This window comes from Giraffa tippelskirchi, chromosome 13, assembly GCF_054371585.1.
Source record: "Giraffa tippelskirchi isolate mGirTip1 chromosome 13, T2T-mGirTip1v1.2.pri, whole genome shotgun sequence".
Lineage (NCBI taxonomy): Eukaryota > Metazoa > Chordata > Mammalia > Artiodactyla > Giraffidae > Giraffa > Giraffa tippelskirchi.
The window spans coordinates 5,076,547-5,094,127 of NC_137287.1; the positions used below are offsets into that span (position 1 = coordinate 5,076,547).

The window sequence follows — 17,581 nt, forward strand, 5'->3', positions numbered from 1 at the left end:
TCTAAAACCAGCTTGAACATCTGGAAGTTCACGGTTCACGTATTGCTGAAGTCTGGCTTGGAGAATTTTGAGCATTACTTTACTAGCATGTGAGATGAGTTATCTTAAGCAGCAAGTTTCTAAAGAGGCTCAAAAATTGTCAGCGGTTAATTCAGGAGCATCATTCATTTAAATATAATTGGGAGGTATGGTCGGTAACTTTACCTTTCAGAAGACAGCCCCCAACCTTTGCTTCTTTAAAGGCTTGAGCAGCTTTCTTGACAAGCCCCATCAATTTCTGCTGTGAATTTTCATCTCAGGTTGTCACTTAGAGGCATAATCAACGTAGATGTTGCAATTTGCTCAGAGAGCAAAGTCTGTGATATCTTAACTGAGCGCAGGACAAGGCTGTCATACTTCTCTTTCGTAAGTGAGAGTCCTTGGAATCAAGTGAGAATACAGTTTGATTTTCGCTCAAGAAAGTACTCACTGCATAGAAGACAGACTGTCCTTACCGCAGTTGAATTTATAGATTCTGGTTAGATTCTCAACTCATGGATGAAAATTAAGAGACTTGAATAAATAAACCAGGGCGGATCCAAGGGGAATGTTATGTTAACAGTGGGCTGGTCTTAGGAGAAATCTTCTGTTGGAAAAAGGGTGGGGCTAAGTATCATTAGAGATGTTTCGTGGAACCGTCTGGCTGACACATCATTCCCTGAAGGAGTTTCCACCCCCTGAATGCAATCCTTTGCAGAATACTTCATATCTAAGTGGGTGGGATAAGGGGGTTTTTGGTGCCAACAGTGGATGACTTAGGAAAGTGATGAACCGCCCCAACATTTCTTTCCTCAGATCTAGAGACTTGCCACGAATTGTTTAACAATCATCAGAGTTTTCTTCCCTCAAATGCAGAGATCTAAAAACTCAAGGCATATAAGAGCCAGGATAAACCCCAGAGCTAAGTCCCTGGCAATCTTCACATTACACATATGACCTAGAGCAGATTTGGTATCAGCAGAGTGGGTTTAAGAGCTTCCCCGATGGCTCAGCAGGTAAAAAACCCACCTGCCAATGCAGGAGACCTGGGTTCGATCCCTGGGTCAGGAAGATCCCCTGGAGCAGGAAGTGGCAACTACTCCAGTGGTGGTGGTGGTGGTTTAGTCGCTAAGTCATATCCAGTTCTTGCGACCCCATGGGCTGTAGCCTGCCAGAATCCTTTCCATGGGATTCTCCAGGCAAGAATACTGGAGTGGGTAGCCATTTCCTTCTCCAGGGGATCCTCCCAACCCAGGAATAGAACCCAGGTCTCCTGTATTGCAGGCAGATTCTTTACCAACTGAGCTATGAGGGAAGCCCAACTACTTCAGTATTCTTGCCTAAAAACCCCATTGACAGAGAAGCCTGATGGGTTACAGTCCAAAGTGTTGTAAAGAGTCGGACTCGACTGAGCACACACAGGAGTGGGTTTAAATACTTCCCTGTTGACTGACTATGGGATCCTGGGCAATTCCTTTAAATCTGAGTTTCAACTTCTTCATCTATAAAGTAGATATAATACCAACATCATACTGTTACTATAAGCATTACAGGTATGGAGGATATCTATAAAAACATTTTGTGTATCCTGTGACTGTTCTTAATCCAGGTGTATTTCTATCTAAGCCACCTTCCAGAAAGGGATTTTGGTTTCTTTTGTGTGACTGTTTAACTGAATGTGTAGGTAGTGACCAGGACTTTGTAAACAATAAAAGTTCCCCTAATTTTGATTTTTTGTTAAATGTTATACCTCTCTGCCCTCCCCCTGAAAAAGGAAACTGCTTCAAGTTTTCTAAGCAGTCACATTTCTCAAAGACAAGCAACTCAGGGATTAGGAATATATTTCCAATTAGGATTCACCCGAACTGAGCGAAAGGGCGCTTACTTTGTGTTTTTTGTTTTCTTTTCTAAAAGGAAAAATTATCTGGCTGCACTGCCTGTTTTTATTTTTTAATATTTATTTGGCTAATTAGCCAAACCAGTTGGCTGATTTGGCTGTGCTAGGTCTTAGTGGCAGCATATGGGATCTAGTTCTATCTTTGTTGCAGCGTGTGGGGTCTAGTCCCCTGACCAGGGAGCGAACCTGGGCTCCCTGCACTGGGAGCAAGGAGTCTTGACCACTGGACCACCAAGGAAGTCCCTCTTTTTAACTTTTAATTATGGAGAACTTCAAATATCCACATGGGAAAAAAATACAGAATAGTATAACAGCTACCCCTACCATGAACCCATCACCAGCCATCACCACACTGTCAGACGTACAAAATACCTTTCTCTTCTGCTTCCTGTGTCCCATATTAGTTGCTGTTGCTCAGTTGCTAAGTGTCTGACTCTTCATGACCTCATGGACTGTAGCCTGCCAGGCTCCCCTGTCCTTCACTATTACTTTGAAGCAAATTCCATGTTATTGCATCTGTAATCATTCAGTACATTTCTCTTGAAAGTGACATTTTAAATTAACCTTAACGTGAAACCCAAAAAGTTAACAATTCTTTTATATCAAATCTCAATTCAACCTTCAAGCTTCCAATGTCTCAAATACCCAATGTATCTTATTTTTACATTTGTTGCGATCAGAATACAAGTAAAGTATCATAGTCTAGCTGGTCAATATGTCTTTTATAGGTTTCCCCATATGCAATTTTTATTTGGAACTTATTAAGTGAAGAAGCTAAGCTGTCTGTCCCGCAGTTTCTTACAGTCTGGATTTTGCTGACTGCATATCTGAAGCTCAGCTTAATGTTTTTCCCTGTCTTCTGTATTTCCTGTAAATTGATAGTTGGGTGGAGATGTTTAATTGCTTCTTTCTTTTTTAAATATTTATTTGGTTATGCTGGGTCTTCAAATGGCATGAGAGATCTAGTTCCCTGACCAGGAATTGAACCTGGGCCCCCTGCATCGGAAGCTTAGAGTCTTAGCCACTGGACCACCAGGGAAGTCCCTGATTGCTTCTTCTCATGTTTTCTCTTCAAGTCCACAGGTTCTTTCCTCTGTCTTCTCCGTTCTGCTGTTGGGCCCACCCAGTCAAGTGTTAGTTTCAGTTATTGTATTTTTCAGTTCTGAAATTCCTATTTGGTTCTTTAGCTCTTCTGTTTCTTTGCTGAGACTTCACAGGCTCCAGGCTCTCACCTGAACGTGGTCTTTTAAAATAAGAACGTACGGTAGAGCCTCCAGTGTAGCCCTCAGGGTTCCTGTCTCCTGGTCTTCTCCTACATCTGTGTAGCCTTTCCCGCTTTCCACGGGGGCTTGTTGGTACAGCCAGTAGCATATGGTCGGAGGGATGCTGTATCCTGTCTGAGATTAGGTTATGCAGGACTGTGGCTTCTGTCTTGGGCATCCTCTCTCTTCACTCCCATGCACACACGCTCAGGTCACTTGCTCTGGCAGAAGCAAGCTGCCCCGCAGTCAGGTGGTACCTGAGGTCCCGCTCTGTCCCTCACCAAAAGACGCAGGACAAATCAGACAAGCTTGTGAGCTCCGACTTCTTTACTTGGAAATTGCTTTTGCCCCACCTACTTCCCAGGGTTATGAGTCTCATATAAGATAAAAATGCTTGAAAACATTATATGACTATTAATTTATCTAAATCGACACCTTTAATTCACAGATGAAAACCTGAAACCCAAAGCAATGAGGAGAATTGACAGATGAGGCATGAAGGGGACAGAGGATTCAGGGGGGAAAAAAAGGCAGGGCTTCCTTGGTGGTCCAGTGGTGAAGAGTCTGCCTTGCAATAAAGATGACATGGGTTCAATCCTTAGCCCAGGAAATTCCCACATGCTGTGGGGCAACTAAGCCGGTGCACCAAAACTACTGAGCCTGTGTGGTGCAACTATCGAAGTTCGCGTGCCTAGAGCCTCCACAGCCAGAGACGCCACTGCAATGAGAAGCCTGTGCAGCGCAACTAGGGAGTAGCCCCCACTCAACGCAACTAGAGAAAGCCCATGTGCAGCAACGAAGACCCAGCACAGCCAAAAATAAACAATATTTTAAAAAAAAGAAAAGAAAAAAAGCCAAGTCTGGAATCCAGAGCTTGCGACTTCAATCAAGTCCAGTTGTTTCCTCTGCTATTCCTAAAGGGTCACGGGCTATAATTGTTCAACAGTCACTCCACATTTCAGAGAAACAGACAGAAGATGGATTATGGATCGCACATGGTCGACCAAGAGACTGGTATTTCTTCTATGGCACATAACAACTTGAGGGTAGATGCAAGAGGATCAGAGTTTTTTTTCGTTTAGCTTTTACATCAAAAATTTTTTGGAGCCAGTTACTCCTTTCTCTCTGCTTCTCTGCCAGTCATCTCAATCTGCTGAGTCCAAGCACATGGGCACCTAGCCAGAAGGTGACTAACACCATCTCTTCGCACCCAAACCATGTACAATAGGCAAATCGTTCTTGGTTTAAAAACCCTGCTGGACAAGTTGGTATCAGAATCTTTAAACTACAAATACTTCTTTGTTGTGCAATCCAGTAAAGAATAGTTGGGAGGAAAGAGGCTAACAGTCGGAGCCAACATGGTCAGGCTATTTGGGCAAATGTAACTAATCTCAACATGGCTATGCTGGAGTGGTACAATTATCATCTTTTATCCATTCTTAGTTATGCCTGTTTAACTTAAAAATTCAAATTTTGTACAATGTCTATCTTGACAGAATGATCAGATCAATCTTTTGAATTTAAATAATAACTAGTCACAGTTTAGTTTTTCACTCTTCATGGGTCTCTGTTAAGATTCTTTCAGTTGCAAGCCAGCAGAAACCAACTGTAGCTACTTTACAAAGACAATCTAGGGGATTCCCTACCAGTAAGGACTCCGCACTTTTCACTGCCAGGGGCCACGGGTTCAGTTCCTGGTCAGAAAACTAAGGTCCCGCAAGTCACATGGCATAGCCAAAAATAAAAAAAGACAGTCAATGGGAGGAACAAAGGAGAATGGACAGGACGAAAGGGCAGCCTCGGAGAAGCAAGAAGCAGGCATCGCCGAGGACACTCATCCCACTGAGTGTAAAATTCTGCTGCTGAAGCAAACACTTGCCAATTCTTTGTTTCTTCTGGGCTCAATCCCTGGGTCTCAGATTCAAAGTCCTCAAAGAGTGAAATTCTGTTTGGCCAAAGATGTGCACAACTAGATGTCCTGAGCTGATTAAGAGAGAGAGAGAGAGAGGAAGTTGAGAGGCATCTCCCGGGACTCCTCCACTTCTGTGAGGGAGAGTAGAACCCTCTGAGGCTCCCATCCCACCAACACAGCCCTCAGAAGCTGGCAGAGTCGCCCCACAAGATGAGGATACTGATGGGAAAGCCCCGAGTCCACTGAATCACGGATTTGTTCTCACCATTGAATGACACCACGAGCTGCCTCCCAGTCATATTTCAGAGGGACACCCACACAACTTCCCTGCCCACCTATCAGGGACCAGCAAGGACATGCTTTGGGCATGACGTTTGGGGTGATGTTTTAGAGCAAAATATAACTTGATTTCATCTACACTCCCATCAGACAAATCGAATCCGATCCTGCTTTAAACCTCCCGTATCCACTCCCACACCGTCTAGTGCTGTGTTCTTCCCAACCTCGTCACGGCCCCTCTGACCGCTGCCCACAGAGCCTTCTGTGCAGAGCGTTCTGTATGAACAAGCCTTACCTGACAAGGAAGAGGGTCAGGGATCCACGGTCAAATAAATAAAAAAAATACTGGTCAAACCATATCTACGACTCACCCAAGTTTGTCTGGGGAGCTCTAGGCCATCCTACTCTGAAGATCTTCTTTGAAGATCCTGAAAGGGAACCGCTAAGCCTCACATACTTAGGAGATGGATTCCACGTGGCTTTCGGGCACAAGTGGCTTAATTGCATCTTTGATAGATGGAGGTGAAAATGTGGAAAATTTTATTAACATTCAGTTTTAAAAGCTTTACACCTGTGGTACACCAAGGGGAAGGGGCTTTCCTAAAGAAGTGAGTCTTAGGGTCTGGGTCCCAGTTTAGGATTTGTGCAGCTGTGGTATGTGTTCGTTAAGTCCTTTAAGAATTTGTGATCTTGGTCCCGGGCTGGTAAGGCTGTGACAGTCTCTTCTTCCTTCGGGGGAGAAGAGACACTGTTATACCTTCAGGCTCTCTGCACATTATCCCTGCGTGATGGACTCCTTCACATCTTCTGTGGATTAGAATTTGCTCTGAGTCAGCCTTGAGGCTCTCCCAGAGGAGAGATCCAAGGAGAGAAGCCTGGAACTATTTCTCCAGATGGATCTTAAATGCAGTTTGTGTGTGTACATCCCATAAAAGGTACCATCTTACACCACGAAGCAGACAATTCAGTGGCTTAGAAATTCACCTTCACAGTAGACAAATCACATTGCTTTGCAACCACCATCATCTGTCTCCAGAGTGTTATCATTTCCAATCAAACCTCTGTACCCATTAAACAAGGCAGCATTCCCTTCCCCTTCCCAGCCTCTGGCAACCACCATTTGACTTTCTCTCTGTGAATTTGACAACTGTGTGTCCCTCACGTAAGTGGAATCATATAGTATTTGCCCTCTTGTGTCTGGCTTGTTTACAAAAAGCAGTTGCTATATAGCACATTAACCTTATAGTGAGTAAGGATACAATAGGTGTAGATAGCTATTACTTCTAGATCAGAAGTCTTTAACTGGGAACCCTTGGAGGGCTCCTCAAGAACTGTCTCCCCTTTAAAGGATGAGTTTCCTAATTATAAGGTTTTCTGAGGACCCTTTACCCCAGAAGATGCTAATCACTGTCCTGGGTCATTTCTCCTTTGAGAGCATCCTCTTGGTCCCAAACTAAAATCAGCTGCCTCTCATTAGGAAGAACCACTAACCTGGTCATATTGATTGTATGGCTCTGGATATTGCTAATGATTCAAGTCTGACACTTAACACCCCTGGTCCCATGTTTACCTGGCCACTTAACTTTGATCTCACTTTCCTCAAAGGAAAAAGATCTAATGCAAAACTACAGAGCGTCAGTGAATCTATGACAAAGGAGGCAACACTAAACAATGGGAATAAGACAGCCTCTTCAATAAATGGTGTTGGGAAAATTGGACAGCTACACACCACAGAATCAAACTGGACAACTTTTTCATACCATGTGCAAAAATAAACTCAAAATAGATTAAAGACTTAAAAGACCTGAAACCATAAAATTTCTAGAAGAAAACATAGACAGCATGCTGCTTGACATCAATCTCAGTAGTGTGTTTTTTTGACAGGTCTCCTCAGGCAAGGGAAACAAAAGCAAAAATAATAAACAAGTGGGACTATAGCAAAAGAAAAAGCTTTTGCGTAGCAAAGGAAACCACCAACCAACAAAATGAAAAGGGCTGCCTACTGGATGGGAAAAGATATTTGCAAATGATATATCTGATATGGGGTTAATATCCAACATACGCAAAGAACTCAAACAACTCAACATTAAAAAAATCTTGAATACGAGTGGGTGGAAGGCTTGAATAGATTTGTCTTCCCAAACAAGACATACAGATGGACAATAGGCACATGAAAAGATGCTCAACATCTAATCATCAAGGAAAGGCAAGTCAAAACCACGAGATATCACCTTATATCTGTCACAATGACTTATCAAAACACAAACAAAAAGTGTTGGCGAGGATCTGGAGAAAAGGGAACCCTTGTGCAGTACTTGTGGGAATATAAATTGGTGCAGCCACTGTGCAAAACAGCATGGAGGTTCCTCAAAAAAAAAAATCAAATGTAGAACTACCATATGATACAGCAATTCCACTCCTGGATATATAGCCAAAGAAAATGAAGGACTGATGCTGAAGCTAAAGCTCCAATACTTTGGCCACCTGATGCATAGAGCCAACTCATTGGAAAAGACTTTGATGCTGGAAAGATTGGGCATAGGAGGAGATGGGGGTGACAGAGGATGAGATGGTTGGGTAACATCACTGACGCAATGGACATGAGTTTGAGCAAACTCAGAGATAGTGGAGGACAGAGGAGACTGGCGTGCTGTAGTCCACGGGGTCACAAACAGTCAGACACGCCTTAGTGACTGAACAACAACAATCTGGAAAAATCCGTGCACCCTGTGTTCACTGCAGCATTATTTATAATAGCCAAGATATGGAAGCAGCCTAAATGCCCATCAATAGATGAATGGATAAGGAAGATGCAGAACATTACTCAGCCATAAAAAGAACGTAATCCTGTAATCTGTGGCAACATGGATGGACCTAGAGGGTACTGTGCTAACTGAAGTCAGACAAACACAAATACTGTATGCCTTCACTTACATATGGGATCTACAAAACAAACACACACACAACAGAAACAGTCATAGGTAGAGAGAACACGTGATTGCCTGAGGGGGATGAAAGAAATAGGTGAGGTACAAACTACTAGTTACAATATAAATGAGCCATGGGTATGAAGTATACGGTGTGGGGAATACAGTCAATGACTATGTGATATCTTTGTAAGGCAACAGATAGGAATTCGACTTTTTCTGATTCCTATACATTTAAAAATGTATAGGAATATCAAATCACTATATCTGTATCAGGTACTAACATAGTACTGTAGGTTAATTATCCTCCAAAAACAAACAAATTCATAGAAAAAGAGATCAGATTCGTGGTAACCAGAGGTGGGGGTGAGGGGGGAGGGGAATTGGATGAAGGTAGTGTTAAGGCATAAACTTCCTGTTATAAGATAAATAAGTATAATGAGTATAACACATATAGATAAGTGTAATTAACATGAGTAATGTAATTAGCACTGCTGTATGTTATATGTGAAAGTTGTTAAGAGAGTAAATCCTAAGAGTTCTCACCACAAGGAAAAAAAATTTTTTCTTCTATTTCATAGCTCTGAGATTATGGATGTTCACTATATTGTGCTAATCATTTCAGGATGTATGTACATCAAATCATTATGCCGGACACCTTAAACTTACACAGTTCTCTGTGTCAATCACATCTCAATAAAACTGGGAGAAAAAAACAATGGGACACTACTTCATACACATTAAAATGGCTATGATAAAAAAAATAGACAAAGAAAATAGCTTAACAAAAAAAAAAAACACAAAAAAAAGTAAAACCAAAAAGAAGAAATTTAAAAACCACAGAAAACAAGTATTGATGAGGATGTTAACAAAAAATGGAAAACTGTGTTGATGTGAAATGTTACATCCACTATAGGGAACAATATGGTGGCTCCTCAAAAAAAAACAAAAACAGAATTACCATACGATCCAACAATCCCACTTCTGGGTATGTACCCCAAAGAAATAAAAGGAGGAATCCCAACATATTTGTACTCCCAAATTCATAGCCACATTATTCACAATAGCCAAAAGGATAACCCAAGTGTCCACCCATAGATGACTAGATAAAATGCAGTATATCCAGACGATGGCATATTATTTAGGCTTAGAGGAGGAAACTTTGATACATTCTACAACATGGATGAACTTTGAGGACATTATGCTAAGTGAAATAAGTCAGTCACAAAAGGATATATAGTGTACGATTCCACTTACCAGGTGCTTAGTACTTAAATTCTGAGATGGAATATAAGATGGTGGTTACCAGAGCCTGGTGGGGGCAGGGGGGTAATAATTGTTTAATGGGGACAGAGTTCCAGTTTGGAAAAGTTCCGGAGATGGTTGGTGATGGTGGCTGTACAACAATGTGAAATGTACTTAATGCCAGTGAGCCATACACTTAAAAATGATTTCAACAGTCAATTTTGTGTTACATATGTTTTACTACATATGTAATAATAAGTTTTTTAAAGTATCTAATGCTCTCTGATCATGATTCCCTGCTCCTACAGGAAACTTAGGAGCCTTTATTATAGAGTTCATTCCCAAACATCCTATTCTGGAAAGAGACAATTTGTTGTTGCTGTTGTTCAACTGCTAAGTCGTGTCTGACTCTTTTGCAACCTCATGGACTGTAGCCCACCAAGCTCCTCGGTCCATGGAGTTTTCCAGGCAAGATTACTGGAGAGGGCTGCCATTTCCTCCTCCAGGGGATCTTCCTGACCCAGGGATTGAACCCACACCTCTCACATTGGCAGGTGGCTTCTTTACCACTGAGCCATCAGGAAAACCCAGAAAGAGACAAAATACAGTTAAAGAGCAAAATGGTTGTTCAAAAGCTGGCTTCCCTTCGTGGTTTGAATTTCTCAGTAAAAAGTCACTTTAGCATCATACTCCTTTCCTCCCCCTCCCCCAGAAGAGGCAAGTAGGGAAAAACAACAAAAGACAAGAGTGAGATTCTACACCAGAGGCAGTAGGACAAGTGTCTATGAGATTAAAGGGATCTAGAAGCTTCCTAGGACCAAGAAGCTGCCACTCAAAGGTGGCCCCGATAACACGGATGCGGAGAAACTCAGGGCCGAGTCATGAGAGAAGCCTGCCTGTCCATCACCAGCTTCCTAGGAACGGCCCAGGTACCGGCCAGGTGATCGCCTGCACAGGAGGTCTGGGCACTTACCTCGGAGAAGTGTTTCTCAATAATGTTCAGAGCAGTCAGGGCGACCTGATGGTTTTCGTGAAGTTGCAGAGCCTCAATTCTATCAAGCCCACCGAGTCCTTCTATCAGCAGACACATGTTTTCCTTCTGAGAAATCTTCTCTGCTGCCTGCAGGCCATATAAGAGTGAGACTCTGGACCGAAGCCCTTAGGACGTGGGGCTTTACCTCAGTGAAATCAGACCAAAGCCACCCATTCCAGGATGGGCTGCTGCAGTGTTATTTTGCCAGATTGAGTTAAAATTGCATTGTCTTCCTCTCATTTTGGGGTAATTGTCATCTATCTATTGAGGTTTGTCTTCATTGCACAAAATACAGTATTTTTTTTTTCTGAATATGCCACCATCCATACACACATGGCTAAACACTATTTGGTAGGTATTCCCTTTCTAATTGGGCTTCTCTGGTGGCTCAGATGTAAAGAATCCACCTGCAATGAGGGATACCTGGGTTTGATCCCGTTGGGAAGATCCCCTGGAGGAGGGCATGGCAACTCACTCCAGTATTGTTGCCTGGAGAATCCCCATGGACAGAGGAGCCTGGCAGGTTACAGTCCATGGGGTCACAAAGAGTCAGACACAACTGAGCAACTAAGCACACTCCTTCTAATTAATGGAGATTGCTTTCAAAACAGAGAAAAGAACGTTCAAGTGATGCTACATAAATGCAGATGTTCTGGCCCTGTGCTCCCTGGAAAGCCTTGAGAGGTCAGGCAGGAGACCCTGGGTAATAGAAGCCACACCATGACAGCTAGTGAGGTCCCCGGAAACAAACGATGGGACTGGATTGAATCCAATGCTGATCACTGGATTTCTCATCCATGGGCATTCATTCACTCAACATTTGTATATACACTATGGTCAAGGGCCACAAAACTATCAACAAAGGTGGAACATAGAGAAAGCCTTTTCACAACTCACACTATCAGGGGAGACAAGAATTGTTATAGTACAGAAAGTTAATATTCTGGGATAAACCATAATGGGAAAGAACATAAAAAAGGGTGCATATACAGGTATAACTGAATCATTTTGCTAAGCAGCAGAAATGAACACATTGCCAATCAGCTATACTTCAATAAAAAAAAAATAAAAACAGAAAGGACAATAGAGTAAGTGATCAGAGGTTTAAGTTATAGAAGATGTGCACAAAAGGCTTGAAAAGTACCCAGTTCTTAGTGAACAGCACGGTACCAGGGTCCATCACAGAGTAACGGCATCCCCTAGAGAAGGAAGGGCAAGGACAAAGTTTTGAGGGAATAAGAGTTGCATATTTAGAGAAAAGCAGGAGTAGCAGTGTATGCTCAGTCGTGTCCAATTCTTTGCAACCCCAGGGACTGTACAGCCTGCTAGGCTTCTCTGTCCATAGAATTTTCCAGGCAAGAACACTGGAGTGGGTTGCTATTTCCTTCTGCAGGGGATCTTCCCAACAGAGGGATCGAACCCACATCTCTTAGAGGAAAGGAGTAATTCACCTAAGTAGAATCTTTAAGGGAAGCGGAGAGAGAGAAAGAAACAACTTTGTCATCCTGTAGGACTCTGCTGGCTATTATGTGAGCAGTAATAAACACACACACAAACAAAACTTCCTGTGGATCAAATTAAATATTGGGTTAGGCCATAATTTATCTGATGAGAGCCTGCAATTTTGTCTAAGTCTTGCTGTGAAAGTGCTGCACTCGATATGCCAGCAAATCTGGAAAACTCAGCAGTGGCCACAGGACTGGAAAAGGTCAGTTTTCATTCCAATCTCAAAGAAAGGCAATGCCAAAGAATGCTCAAACTACCACACAATTGCACTCATCTCACATGCTAGTAAAGTAATGCTCAAAATTCTCCAAGCCAGGCTTCAGCAATATGTGAACCGTGAGCTTCCAGATGTTCAAACTGGTTTTAGAAAAGGCAGAGGAACCAGAGATCAAATTGCCAACATCCAATGGATCATCGAAAAAGCAAGAGAGTTCCAGAAAAACATCTATTTCTGCTTTATTGACTATGCCAAAGCCTTTGACTGTGTGGATCACAATAAACTGTGGAAAATTCTGAAAGAGATGGGAATACCAGACCATCTGACCTGTCTCTTGAGAAACCTGTATGCAGGTCAGGAATCAACAGTTAGAACTGGACATGGAACAACAGACTGGTTCCAAATCAGAAAAGGAATACGTTAAGGCTGTATATTGTCACCCTGCTTATTTAACTTATATGCAGAGTACATCATGAGAAACGCTGGGCTGGAAGAAACACAAGCTGGAATCAAGATTGCCGGGAGAAATATCAATAACCTAAGATATGCAGATGACACCACCCTTATGGCAGAAAGTGAAGAAGAACTAAAGAGCCTCTTGATGAAAGTGAAAGAGGAGAGTGAAAAAGTTGGCTTAAAGCTCAACGTTCAGAAAACTAAGATCATGGCATCTGGTCCCATCACTTCATGGGAAATAGATGGGGAAACAGTGGAAACAGTGTCAGACTTTATTTTGGGGGGCTCCAAAATCACTGCTGATGGTGATTGCAGCCATGAAATTAAAAGACGCTTACTCCTTGGAAGGAAGGTTATGACCAACCTAGATAGCATATTTAAAAGCAGAGACATTACTTTGCCAACAAAGGTCCGTCTAGTCAAGGCTATGGTTTTTCCAGTGGTCATGTATGGATGTGAGAGTTGGACGGTGAAGAAAGCTGAGTGCCGAAGAATTGATGCTTTTGAACTGTGGTGTTGGAGAAGACTCTTGAGAGTCCCTTGGACTGCAAGGAGATCCAACCAGTCCATCCTAAAGGAGATCAGTCCTGGGTCTTCATTGGAAGGACTGATGTTGAAGCTGAAACTCCAATACTTTGGCCACCTCACACGAAGAGTTGACTCATTGGAAAAGACCCTAATGCTGGGAAGGTTTGGGGGCAGGAGGAGAAGGGGACAACAGAGGATGAGATGGTTGGATGGCATCACTGACTCAATGAATGTGGGTTTGGGTAAACTCTGGGAGTTGGTGATGAACAGGGAGGCCTGGTGTGCTGCTGTTCATGGGGTTGCAAAGAGTCGGACATGACTGAGCGACTGAACTGAACTGAACTGAACTGATTGATACCTTCTAGTCCTCTCTGTACGTCCAGAGTGAGCTCTTGGCTTTGAGTAAAAGAAACAGAGGCAGAAACCAATGTGCTATGTTAGTCTCTCAGAAAACTGGGAAGTGGGTGATGACCCATGGCAGGAGGAGCCCTGGAGAAGAATTCTGGACTTGGACAGAACAGCAGATTACTTCCGAGAACCTGAACGGTCCTCTGCTGCCCACCTGAAGCTTCTTCTATCTTATCTTGATCTTTCTTACTGTCCCATGGGCCACCACCAGGGGCTTCACTGGTCCTCCAGATGGGATGTGCCCAGATTCCCCCCAAGAAAAAGATCCCAAGCGTTTAATTCAAATGAATGAGATGAACAAATTTCTACAGCTCCAAGTGTGCTTTCACACATTATGTCCAACTTTGCCTTGTTGTATTGTTTTTCAGTCATTAAGTCCTGTCCAACTCTTTGCGACCCTATGGGCTGCAGCACACCAGGCTCCCCTGTCCTTCACTATTTCTCAGAGTTTGGTCAGATTCATGTCCACTGAGTCTGTGACGCTAACTAACCATTTAATCCTCAGCCGTCCCCTTCTCCTTTCGCCTTCAATCTTTCCCAGCATCAGGGTCTTTTTCCAATGAGTCAGCTTTGCTACTTTGCCTACTGGCTGCCAAGTCTCGTCTCTATATCTGGGATTTGCTCAAAGTCTTAGTGTCTAATTGGGCTGTTTCCAATCCGTTTTTGACTGGGGTCAGTTCTTTCTGGGACAGTTACATGAAAAGAGTGCTTTAAGTGAGCTTTTTAAAGGAGTCCTCTGGTGTTACTTTGAAACTTTTCAAATGGCTTAGTCACACAAGAAAGACCTTAACCAAATGAATAAAGCCCGACTCTAAGATGGCCTGAGATGATCTCTGCCTCTGGGATATTCATTCCCTTGTGTAGCCCCTCCCAAGCTGAAATGGGGTCATCTGTGTAACCAATAGGATGCTGTTGAAATGACCTCCTTGCTTGAAGGTGGAAGATAGCTTGCTGCAGGGGAAGCCAGCAGCCATGACGGAAAGGCACTCAAGCAGTCCCAGGCAACCCATGTGGGAAGAAGAACTTTCTAGGCAGATAAGTGAGTCTTCGCAGAAGCTGATCCTTCAGCCTCCATCAAGCCTTCAGATGAGACTACACCCCAGTTTCCTTCTTGAACTTCTAAGACCCTGAGCCAGAACCATCTGCCTCAGATCTAAGCTGCCTCAGATCCCTAAACCCAGAAACTGTGTGAGACAATGTTTGTTTTAAGCCACTAGAGGGGTAATTTGTTGTTCAGTACACAACTGACACAAACAGTATGTAAATATTGGCTTAACTGACCTTTATTTCAGAAATAAGGCTTCTCTAGAATTATCTCAAGGCTTTGTAGTCCATTTTCCCAGCCACGCAGCTAAAGAGAAAGGAACTGGAAAGCGGGAACTCTAGTATGGTCCCTCAAGGTCTGTCCTTGCTAACGTCCTGCTGCTTCCTCCAATATTTCCATGAAATATTCTGTTTCATCTTCTAGAAGAGCCAGCCATATGACTCACTGACTGTTTCTTCCTGGCTTCAAACCTTTGGTTAGTTTCTTGGTCTCACTCAGACTAAGTCCACGTTCTCACTGGCCCCTGGATATCACGAGCCTGTCTCCCATGACCTTCCACCCTTTGCTCTTCTCTGGCCACACACCCGTCCTTGCTTTTGAAGGTCTCCTTCACTTAAAGACCACTTTCCCAGATGCCCACAAGACTCACTCATTTCTTTCAGGCCTTTACTCAAACGTTCTTTCTCAGTGAAGTTTCTCCAAACTACTGCATCTAAGAGATCACCATGCCCTCTCCAGTCTGGGCCATCAGTAACTATCTCCCCATCAGATATGTTCTACCGGCAACTCTCTACTTGAAGTGTCTGCTCCTCTGCCCCCTAATACATAAACTCTACGGGATAAGGACTTTGCTTTGTCGTTTCCTGAGCATCTAAAACAATGCAGGCCCCCCAGACACTTCTGTGAGAAAATGAAGATGGTGGACTTTCATTGAAAGGCCTCTTGTCTTGCTATCCATCGGATGCGTGGACAGGGGTGGGGTGGGGGTGTGGAAGCGGAGAGGAAAAGAGAATCCTAGTTAGGTTTTTAGAACCAAATGAAATGTCTTAATGTAGAGACTGTTATTTAGAAACCAACCTCTTCAGAACAGCTCACCTGGAGGATGAAAAAGAGGACATCGAGGATGATGATAACGATTTTGTTGTCTGGGATGGTGAGGAGATTTATTAGTGGCTCCAAGACCCCAGCCTGGACAAGCTGGATCAACTGGTCCACGGAGCCCCCAGTCGTGAAGTTAGCCACCGTCCAGACAGCCTCTTTCTGGACTTTAAACTCTCCCTGCACAAAGAGAACATTTCCATTCTTTACAGATTCTGAAGAATTTAAACACAGGGATACAGATGTGGTTCAATTCCTAGGGACGCTGGGCTACCTATTTCTGGGACTCTATGTGCAATTTACACGGAGTCCCTTGGTAACCTGCCTTTAGTTTTTGAACAGAAGACAGCATCTTTGAGAAGCCAAGAAGGAGGTAAGGCAGACTCGTGTAAGGTCTTTGAGGGAGGTTCTACATTCAGACAGACTCATTTCCTTGAGTCAGGTTATAGGAAAAAGAGAACCAACATCAACCGATACAGGTAAACAGTACAGATTAGGAATGACACTTGGGGTTTTAAGATTATAGTGACCCATGTCTACATTTCTAGTCCTTCCGCCCCAGTAAAACTTTGGACAAGAAGCTCCAGAGCTGAGCACACTACCTGATGGGGACAAAGGAAAGCCACTGAAATCTCACCCAATGCATCCCTTACATTTATAAACAGCATTTGGGGGCTTCCCTGGTGGCTCCATGGCAAAGAATCTGCCTGCCAAAGCAGGGGACACAGGTTTGATCCCTGGTCCGGGAGGATTCTACGTGACGAGGAGCACTAAACCTGAGCACCACAACTACCGAGCCTGTGAGCCGCAACTACTGAACTCCATGCACCCTGGAGCCTGTGCTCTGCAACAACAGCAACAAAATGAGATTGACACAATGAGAAGCCCTCGCGCTGCAGCTGAAGAGTGGCCCCCGCTCGCCCCAACTAGAGACGAGCCCACGCAGCAGCAGACTCAGCAGAGCAGATAAAAAAGAGGCACTTGGCTCAGAGAGATGGAATTCATATATCAGGGATCTTTTATCCATTTATAGGAGGAGTTATTCCCACTTTATGGCTGGGGGAAACTGTGACCTCAGTTTAAAACAAAGTAAAAAAAAAAAACACACTAAAATAACATATGGCTCCAAGCACATTATAGTTCAAAAGGCACAGTTTGAAAAAAGATCACTCCTTGACTTCCAACTAGATGCTTCTGATTAGAATACATACAGACTCTCGGTAGGACGCAGGATAGGAAGCATCTGACAGATTGGAAGATGCCATGGTTTGGGTAGCACTCCTGGCTTAGCTTTGCATACCTAATGCACACCTGGGGACCCACCAGTCAGCCTGAGAGCTGGACACGGCCACTGCCTCCGTGTCCCCACCCCGCTCAGTAACCTCCCTCCCCAACCCAAGGTCACCACTCCTGACTTGTTTCCCAAATTGATGGTTTAAACATAGCTCATCCACTAAAAGGTGACAAAAAGAAATGCTGATGGTAGCAGTTGCCTTGGGGAAAGGAAGTGGGAATTGGGAGGAAGAAGGAAGCTTTAGTGTATTTCTCCTGGTATGTCTGGATTTACGCTTTCATCAACGGGATTTTCATACTGAAAAGGCGCCCTTTCTTTGGTGTATAACGTCACTATAACCCGATATGTTTTTCCTCCTAAAACAAAACAAAACCAAATCTCCTCCCATTTTTTGCCAAGGAGAGTAGGTGGCACATTTTTTTAACAGTAGAGATTAGCCAGTATTTACCAGCTCGA

General features: G+C 43.5%; 1 protein-coding gene and 1 non-coding gene across 4 annotated transcripts in view; both read right to left on the reverse strand.

The window, feature by feature from the left end:
- Positions 1-2,881: 2,881 nt before the first annotated feature.
- Positions 2,882-2,954, reverse strand: TRNAR-CCG (transfer RNA arginine (anticodon CCG)). The gene has a single exon. It is a non-coding gene; the product is annotated as a tRNA-Arg (tRNA).
- Positions 2,955-5,876: 2,922 nt separating this feature from the next.
- The window catches only part of KPNA7 (karyopherin subunit alpha 7), a 28,781-nt gene continuing 17,076 nt past the window's right edge, over positions 5,877-17,581 (reverse strand). For all 3 annotated transcript variants that reach the window (XM_081555736.1, XM_081555739.1, XM_081555738.1), the window contains 3 exons: positions 15,829-16,011; positions 10,514-10,660; positions 5,877-6,097 (listed from right to left, as the gene is read on the reverse strand). In XM_081555736.1, coding sequence (XP_081411862.1) covers positions 5,984-6,097; positions 10,514-10,660; positions 15,829-16,011 — 444 coding nt within the window. In that variant the 3' untranslated portion in view covers positions 5,877-5,983. The remainder of the gene's footprint in view (positions 6,098-10,513; positions 10,661-15,828; positions 16,012-17,581) is intronic.